This window comes from Salvelinus alpinus, chromosome 7 (genome assembly GCF_045679555.1).
Source record: "Salvelinus alpinus chromosome 7, SLU_Salpinus.1, whole genome shotgun sequence".
In the NCBI taxonomy this organism is placed as follows: Eukaryota; Metazoa; Chordata; class Actinopteri; order Salmoniformes; family Salmonidae; genus Salvelinus; species Salvelinus alpinus.
In genome coordinates, this window is record NC_092092.1 from 31,809,320 (window position 1) to 31,819,026 (window position 9,707).

General features: G+C 42.7%; 1 protein-coding gene across 1 annotated transcript in view; it reads right to left on the reverse strand.

Annotated features, from left to right (window-relative positions):
- The window catches only part of LOC139580818 (urotensin-2 receptor), a 74,453-nt gene extending 65,911 nt beyond the window's left edge, over positions 1-8,542 (reverse strand). The window contains exon 1 of the mRNA XM_071409851.1: positions 7,965-8,542. Coding sequence (XP_071265952.1) covers positions 7,965-8,016 — 52 coding nt within the window. The 5' untranslated portion in view covers positions 8,017-8,542. The remainder of the gene's footprint in view (positions 1-7,964) is intronic.
- Between the last annotated feature and the right edge of the window lie 1,165 nt (positions 8,543-9,707).

Sequence of the window (9,707 nt, forward strand, 5' to 3'; positions counted from 1 at the left end):
TACAGCTGTGAATATTTCTGGGTAAGTCTCTAAGAGCTTTGCACACCTGGATTGTACAATATCTGCACATTATTTAATGTTTTATTCTTCAAGCTCTATCTAATTGGTTGTTGTTCATGGCTAGACAGCCACTTTAAATCGGCTTGAAAATCTTTGGCAAGAGTTTAAGTCAAAACTTTAACCAGGCCATTCAGAAACAATCAACGTTTTCTTGGTAAGTAACTCCAGTGTATAGCATGGGCTATCCCCATCTCCCGGCGAGGGCTCCTGGGCTACTCCTGAAGCCCCCTCCTCGGCTACAATATCCGGACCCCTTCTACTGCCGTTACGGGTCATGGAACCCCGCTGATCCTTCACGACTGGAATACCGACATAATCTGCCCGAGGAGTCCAACAGGCTCCTCAGGTGCAACGTCCCCTGAAGGCCCATTCTGCTAACCGCGGCCTGCTAGCTATCTAGAGCATATTGGACTGTTAGCTGATCCATTGACCAGTTTCTTGGACCACTATACCCATTTTGCCAATTGGACTCGGACCCCTCTGCTACTTGGAACCCTACTAATTCCACGACTGGTCTATCGACGTCACCTCATGAGGAGGCAAAAACAGACTTTCCCCCACCTCTACGTCCCTCTAAGGCCCTTCTGCTAACTTGCTAGCCCCGGCCTGCTAACTGCTAGCTTGCTAGCCCCGGCCTGCTAACTGTCTGAATCGCCATGTCCCCAGCCAACCCAACCACTCACTGGACCCATACGATTCACTTGGCTGTGCATGCCGCTCCCTAATATCAATATGCCTTGTCCATTACTGTCCTGGTTAGTGATTAGTGTCTTATTTCACTGTAGAGCCTCTAGCCCTGCTCAATATGCCTTAACCTACCATTTAGTTCCACCTCCCACATATGCGGTGACATCACCTGGTTTAAATGTCTCGAAAGACAATATCTCTCTCATCATTACTCAATGCCTAGGTTTACCTCCGATGTACTCTCTTTCTACCATACCTTTGTCTGTACATTATGCCTTGAATCTATGCTATCGTGCCCAGAAACCTGCTACTTTTACTCTCTGTTCCGAACGTGCTAGACGGCCAGTACTTTTAGCCTTTAGCCATACACTAATCCTACTCCTCCGCTGTTTTCAGGGTAGTTAGGAACCAATATACACAGGCAGTTAGGAAAGCTAAGGCTAGCTTTTTCAAACAGAAATTTGCATCCTGTAGTACAAACTCAAAAATGTTCTGGGACACTGTAAAGTCCATGGAGAATAAGAGCACCTCCTCCCAGCTGCCCACTGCACTCAGGCTAGAAAACACTGTCACTATAATTGAGAATTTCAATAAGCATTTATCTACGGCTGGCCATGCTTTCCACCTGGCTACCCCTACCCCGGTCAACACCCCTGCGCTCCCCACAGCAACTCGCCCAAACCTCCCCTACTTCTCCTTCACCCAAATCCAGATAGCTGATGTTCTGAAAGAGCTGCAAAATCTGGACCCCTACAAATCAGCCGGGCTAGACAATCTGGACCCTCTCTTTCTAAAATGATCTGCCGAAATTGTTGCAACCCCTATTACTAGCCTGTTCAACCTCTCTTTTGTATCGTCTGAGATTCCTATAGATTGGAAAGCTGCCGCGGTCATCCCCCTCTTCTAAGGGGGAGACACTCTAGACCCAAACTGCTACAGACCTATATCTATTCTACCCTGTCTTTCTAAGGTCTTTGAAAGCCAAGTTAACAAACAGATTACCGACCACTTCGAATCTCACTTTACCTTCTCCGCTATGGAATCTGGTTTCAGAGCTGGTCACCTTAGCCACGCTCAAGGTCTTAAACGATATCATAACCGCCATCGATAAGAGGCATTACTGTGCAGCCGTCTTCATCGACCTGGGTAAGACTTTCGATTCTGTCAATCACAACATTCTTATTGGCAGACTCAACAGCCTTGGTTTCTCAAATGATTGCCTCGCTTGGTTCACCAACTACTTCTCCGATAGAGTTCAGTATGTCAAATCGGAGGGCCTGTTGTCCAGACCTCTGGCAGTCTCTATGGGGGTACCACAGGGTTCAATTCTCGGGCCGACTCTCTGCTCTGTATACATCAATGATGTCGCTCTCGCTGCTGGTGATTATTTGATCCATCTCTACGCAGATGACACCATTCTGTATACCTCTGGCCCTTCTTTGGTCACTGTGTTAACTAACCTCCAGATGAGCTTCAATGCCATACAACTCTCCTTCCGTGGCCTCCAACTGCTATTAAATACAAGTAAAACTAAATGCATGCTCTTCAACCGTTCGCTACCCGCACCTGCCCACCCGTCCAGCATCAATACTCTAGACGGTTCTGACTTAGAATATGTGGACAACTACAAATACCTAGGTGTCTGGTTAGACTGTAAACTCTCCTTCCAGACTCACATTAAACATCTCCAATCCAAAATGTAATCTAGAATCGGCTTCCTATTTCGCAACAAAGCATCCTTCACTCATTCTGCCAAACATACCCTCGTAAAACTGACCATCCTACCGATCCTCGACTTCGGCGATGTCATTTACAAAATAGCCTCCAACACTCCAACACATAAATTGGATGCAGTCTATCACGTTTTGTCACCAAAGCCCCATATACTACCCACCACTGCAACCTGTATGCTCTCGTTGGCTGACCCTCGCTTCATACTCGTTGCCAAACTCCAGGTCATCTACAAGTCTCTGCTAGGTAAAGCCCTGCCTTATCTCAGCTCACTGGTCACCATAGCAGCACCCACCCGTAGCACGAGCTCCAGCAGGTATATCTCACTGGTCACCCCCAAAGCCAATTCCTCCTTTGGCCGCCTCCTTCCAGTTTTCTGCTGTCAATGACTGGAACGAACTGCAAAAATCACTGAAGCTGGAGACTCTTACCTCCCTCACTAGCTTTAAGCACCAACTGTCAGAGAAGCTCACAGATCACTGCACCTGTACATAGCTCATCTGTAAATAGCCTTTCCAATCTACCTCATCCCCATAATGTATTTATTTATTTATCTTGCTCCTTTGCACCCCAGTATCTTTACTTGCACATTCATCTTCTGCACACCCTACCATTCCAGTGTTAAATTGCTATATTGTAATTACTTCGCCACCATGGCCTATTTATTGCCTTACCCCTCTTATCCTACCTCATTTGCACATGCTGTTTATAGATTTTTGATTGTATGTTTGTTTATTCCATGTGTAACTCTGTGTTGTTGTATGTGCCGAACTGCTTTGCTTTATCTTGGCCAGGTCGCAGTTGCAAATGAGAACTTGTTCTCAACTAGCCTACCTGGTTAAATAAACTTCTTGCAACTATAGGGGGTGCTGTTCCGCATTAGCATATTTGGGTCTCCAAATTAAACTGCCTCGTGCTAAATTCTTGATCGTACAATATGCATATTATTGTTATTATTGGATAGAAAACACCTTCTAGTTTCTATAGAAGTTGGAATTTTGTCTCTGAGTGGTACAGAACAATTTCTACAGCACTTTTCATGACAGGGTTCAGATTTCAGAAATTTTTACCTCTGATCTGGAGTCTGTTTTTAAGGCGACAGTGAATGCTATGAAGAAACCGACACTGCCTACGTCTTCCTCTGGGTGTCTGTACGTCATCACGTTTTGAATGAAATCGATGGGACATTCACAGCCATTATAAAAGACCAAAATGTATAGGGACCGCCCTTTCTCGTCGTGCGCCTGAAGCGTGAAGGCCATCGGACTTGCCTCGTTCCAAATCGTTGTCTGACCAGCAATATTTCTCCGGTCATGTTTTCAATCGTTATAGTTGTTAAAAACATCATAATGTAGTTAATTTGAACCGTTTTATAGCAATTTATATCCGTTTAGTGCGATTTTGAGGAATTTATTTGTTGTGCACTCTGAAACTTTGGACACGTTTTGGGGTGTCGGTCGTTGGTGGTGGACATTTCGAAGGACAGAGGACATCTATCGACCAAAAGACGTTTATAACATAGAAAGGATACATTGCCCAAGAATCTGATGGAAGAACAGCTCAAAGTAACCAATATTTAATATGATAAATCGTGTTTCTGTCGAAATATTTTAAACGCATATTTCGCCATTTTGTTTGGTATAGCTTCACTTGGCGAACCCTGTATTGAAAAGTAAGGATAATTTAAAAAATGTAAATCAGCGGTTGCATTAAGAACTAATTTGTCTTTCGATTGCTGTCAACCCTGTATTTTTTAGTCAAGTATATGATTAGCTTTCAATTAAACTAGATCACTCTGATAGATGACGTCAGACATATTGAGGCTTGATTTCCTAGTATTTTTATTGTGTAACCACGGTTTTGTATGGCTAAATATGCACCTTTTCGAACAAACTGTATATGTATATTGTAAAATGATGTTACAGGAGTGTCATCGGAAGAATTCTGAGAAGGTTAGTGAAAAAATTAATATATTTTGGCGGTGATTACGTTATAGCGCTCTTTGGCTGGAATCGATGCTCTGGTAACGTTTGCACATGTGGTATGCTAACTTATCGATTTATTGTGTTTTCGCTGAAAAACGCTTAGAAAATCTGAAATATGGTCTGAAATCACAAGAACTGGGTCTTTCCATTGCTATGCTTTGTCTATTTTTATGAAATGTTTTATGATGAGTAAATTGGTCATACACGTTGCTCTATCTAGTAATTCTAGTCGATTTGTGATGGTCGGTGCAATTGTAAACTGTGATTTCTACCTGAAATATGCACTTTTTTCTAACAAAAACTATCCTATACCATGAATATGTTATCAGACTGTCATCTGAAGAGGTTTTTTCTTGGTTAGTGGATATCAATATCTTAGTTGAGCCGAATTGGTGATAGCACCTGAAGGAGTAAGAAACTGATGGAGTTAGAATAGTGGTGTATTTTGCTAACGTGTTTAGCTAATAGATTTACATATTTTGTCTTCCCTGTAAAACATTTTAAAAATCTGAAATGGTGGCTTTATTCACAAGATCTGTATCTTTCATCTGGTGTCTTGGACTTGTGATTTAATGATATTTAGATGCTACTATCTACTTGTGAAGCTATGCTAGCTATGCTAATCAGTGTGTGGGGGGTGATCCCGGACCCGGGGTAGAGGCTCGTGAAAGGTTAAATAAAAGTGAAAAAAATACAAATAAATATTTGGCCTTGTATTTTAGGTTGTTGTCCTGTTGTAAGGTGAACTTGTCTCCCAGTGTGTTGGACAGCAGACTGCATCAGGTTTTCCTCTAGGATTTTGCCTGTGCTTAGCTTTATTCCATTTCCTTTTATCCTACAATGCTCCCTAGTTCTTGCCAATGACAAGCATACAAATAATATGATGCAGCTACCACCATGCTAGAAAATATGAAGAGTGGTACTCAGTGATGTGTTGTGTTGGATTTTCCATAAACATAACACTTTGTATTCAGGACAAAGTAAATTTCTTTGCCACATGTTTTGCAATTTTACTTTAGTGCCTTATTTCAAACAGGATGCGGGCTTTGGAATATATTTTATTCTGTACAGGCTTCCTTCAGTTCACTCTGTCATGTAGGTTAGTATTTTGGAGGAACTACAATGTTGTTGGAGTAACTACAATGGTTTTGATCCATCCTCAGTTTTCTCCTATCGCAGCCATTAAACTCTGTAACTGTTTTAAAGTCCCCATTGTCCTCATGGTGAAATCCCTGAGCGGTTTCCTTCCTGTCTGGCAACTGAATTAAGAAGGACGCCTGTATCTTTGTAGTGACTGGATGTATTGATACACCATCCAAAGTGTAATAATCTGCTTATATTTATTTTTACCTACAGTATCTACTAATAGTTGCCCTTCTTTGCGAGGCATTGGAAAACCTACCTGGTCTTTGTGGTTGACTCTGTGTTTGAAATTCACTGCGCGACTGAGGGACCTTACAATTATCTGTATGTGTGGGGTACAGAGATGAGGTAGTCATTCAAAATCATGTTAAACACTATTATTGCACATAGATTGTTTCCATGCAACCTATTGTCTGACTTGTTAAGTGCATTTTTACCCCTGAACGTATTTGGGCTTGCTATAAAGGGGTTGAATAATTATTGCCTCAAGACATATCAGTTTTTCATTTTTAATTAATTTGTAAAAACTTAGAACAACAACATTTCTATCAATGACATTATGTGGTATTGTGTGTAGGCCAGTGACACAAAATCTCAATTTAATCCATTTAAAATTTAGGCTGTAACACAACAAAATGTGGAAAAAGGGTGTGTGAATAATTTCTGAAGGCACTGTAAATAAATAGATATTTTCTTTAACGATCACTCCACCAAGATCACCATAGGTTCCATGGATGCAGTGGCCATCGCTGGAAAGAGGAGTGGAAGACAGGGAACAAAATGGAGAGCTTGAGAAGAGAGGAAGAGAGGAAGAGAGAAAGATTAGAGCGAGAGAGAATGACAGAGGTAGAAAGGGGGAGAGAGAGAGAGAGAGAGAGAGAGAACATACGGAGTAGTACTAGTGAATGTGTTGCTAGATGGAACCAATTTGATTAACAGTGGAGTCTAATCTTAAATTAGACCTTCTGCTGGTCTCGCTAATCAAGATCTGGAAATGTGAGTATAATTAGATACTTCTGGGTGACAACATTTGTGTCCCAAACCTTATTGGCAGGTTGCCCAGACCCAGATGTAGCCAATTCCTCAACTAAAAGGTACTTTCAATGGAGATTCTCCATTGCCGTTTTAGTCCAGGAGTAGACATATACTGGTTGAACTGGCCCTTAATAAATCAAGTCAATCTCCACAAACAATCTCCATGAAATCCAATGCTGATTATGCTTCTGTAATAGCAGAATGAGCAGAACAGGGATGAACCGGACAGCAAATCCCCAGAAAAGAGAAAGAGAAACAAAGTAAAACCTTTTCAAAGGAAGCGTATCTTAGGGAGCATGAAACTTCTTTCTACGGACTTAAGGTCAAATTCACTGAAATTCTATTCAGCAATTGGGAAATGCAATCATGTTCCAATAAATATGGTAAGGTGGGTCGATATACTTAACTGCATTGACTGACTAGAATACAAATGTCAGTGACCTTAGCTGCCCTTTGGCAGTACTGTGGTTCAATACTGGGTTCCAAAAAGGTTCCTCGGCTTTCCCCATTGGAAAATCCTTTTTGGTTCCAGGTAGAACCCTCTGTGGAAAGGGTTGTTATTTGAACCCAAAAGGGTTCTACCTGGAACCAATAATATTAATAACATATAATACATGAACAAACCCTACACAATTATTATTATTTTATTTTTTTATTAATCAGCTTTTTTTCTAATCTGCAGTCTCACTTCAGACTCTGATGAAAGTTAGATGGAAGAGTTTGGTCTTAGATCCATGCTCTTATAGCCCTTTAAACCCACTATCAATGTCAGGATCCTCAGGGAAAGGTTGTTCCCTTAGGATCCTAAATCCAGCTGTTCATACAGAGGTAATTTACATATCATCTGATATCCTCTGATAGTCAAATCAGGCCACATACTCCATCTCTGATGACATACCCAGAGGATGACACAAACATTTTCCACAAAATGTATTCTAATTAGCTAGTAGATCAAATATGAATTGACTATAAAAACAAAACAACAGCAGACTGTTTTTCAGACTGGATGTAATTATAATTGTACTTTGCCTCAGTCAGATTCTCTCTCTCTCTCTCTCTCTCTCTCTCTCTTTCTCTCTCTCCCTCTCCCTCTCTCTTTCTCTCTCCCTGTGTCTCTCTCTCTCAAAACTCTGACATAAATCAATACAAATGTAATCCGCTCTAAGTCTCCCTGTGCGACACCAGCCAGACACATCAGACTTAATGTCTGGGAGTTACACTCTGATGCCTATTTAATTAACTACTCTTTATTTGCTCTGACAGAGCCCGGCAGCCTGTTGGAGTGCCAGGTGTGTGTGTGTGGTGTGTGCGTGCGTGCCTTACCTTGATTGTAAGCCGCAAACAGACTGGCAGCCTGAACAGAAAAATGTAGCATCTAGGTCCGTTTTCCCGTTGAACCATCACCTAGCTCACTCTGGTTCCCCAAATTTCACACATACTGCAGGTATGTCTAGAGCCATTAAAGTCCACAGAGAATCTTCAGGGAATCTGGTGATTCTTTGCGTTTGAATTGAGATAATTAAACAAATCCTGTATCTTGAGTTTGGGTTAGAAAAATCCTGTGCTATAATGCCACTGTCTTTAGTTTACCATAGTAAAAAGTCTGTCAATCAAAAGGTGAACGAGATCTGAAAAAAAAGAAAGGTGTCTTTTGATCTGGAGTAAAACTTATCCTACGCTCTCTGTCTCTCAGTGCCTCTTGAGAGTACCTTCCACAGGTCTGGTTGACAGCTTTAAAATGTCACCGGAGAAATTTAATTTAGAGGCAGAGAAAAAAAACATAAATGAAATGATGAGGAGAAAAAGGAACGTTTCCTTGCGGGGAGCAGAGAGTGACGGAGGTGAGAATCACAATAAGCCACAGCTGGTTACGGTGAATCCCCTTCACTGAGACACGGTGTGCCTGAGAGACGGAGAGAAAGAGGGGAGAGAGGAGGGAGGGAGGGAGAAGAGGGAGGGAGAGAGAGACTCATAGAGAAGCACTCTCGCGAGAAGTGGGAGGGGAGACGACTGAAAAAGGGACAGAATGGGGAGAGAGAGAGAAATGGATTGAGAGAGAGGGAGGGGGGAGAAAGATAAAGAGACTGGCAGGGAAGTGACATGGATTATACGGAAATATGCAGGAAATATGTCCTGCTCACTCTCCTCTACCCTTTAACCTGCTATTTTTGTGCAACAGTAGTGCATGTGTGTGTTAAGCTGGGAAAACATATTTCAGACTCCCTATCTCTCAACACAGGGGCGCCGCAGGGTTGCATGCTCTCCCCCTTCCTCTACACCAATGACTGCACCTCCAATGACACATCTGTCAAACTACTCAACTTTGCTGATGACAACACCCTGGTCGGTATCAACTCAGACGGTGACGAGTCCAAGTAACATGGAGAGATTGACCTGGTGGCCTGGTGCAGTCGCAACAACCTGGAAGTCAACACAGTCAAAACTGTACAGTTGGTGGTTGACTTCAGAAAATGTCTCCCACCATCTCTCCCCCTCGATATTGATGCTTCAGGCGTCAGCAAGGCCAAGTCATTCAAATACCTGGGAACCATCATCTCCCACAACCTCAAGTGGGAGGACAACATCACAGGGGTGACCAAGAAGGCACGACATAGGATGTTTTATCTGCGCTAGCTGAAGAAACTCAAACTCTCTCTGACAATTCTGATTCGGTTCTATACGGACATCATTGAGTCCATCCTCACCTCTTCTATCAGCGTCTGGTTTGGGTCTGCCCGCCGCAAGGGCAAACTGCAGCGCATTGTCCGGTCTGCAGAGAAGGTTATCGGCTGTCACCTGCCTTCCAGGACAAGGAAGCGTGCAGGAAAGATTATCACCGACCCTGCCCACCCCAGACACCCCATCTTTCAAAGACTCCCCTCTAGCAGACAGTTTAGGTCAATCATTACCAAAGCCGACCACCACCTGAACATTTTCTTCCCCCATGCTGTGGCCCTCATCAACCGGCCATCAGGCTCATAGCGATTAAGTGACTTTGCATTTAGCCGACTACTGCACCTTGTCATCAACAACCTGTTGTACAAATCTGCACTATACTGCATTTTC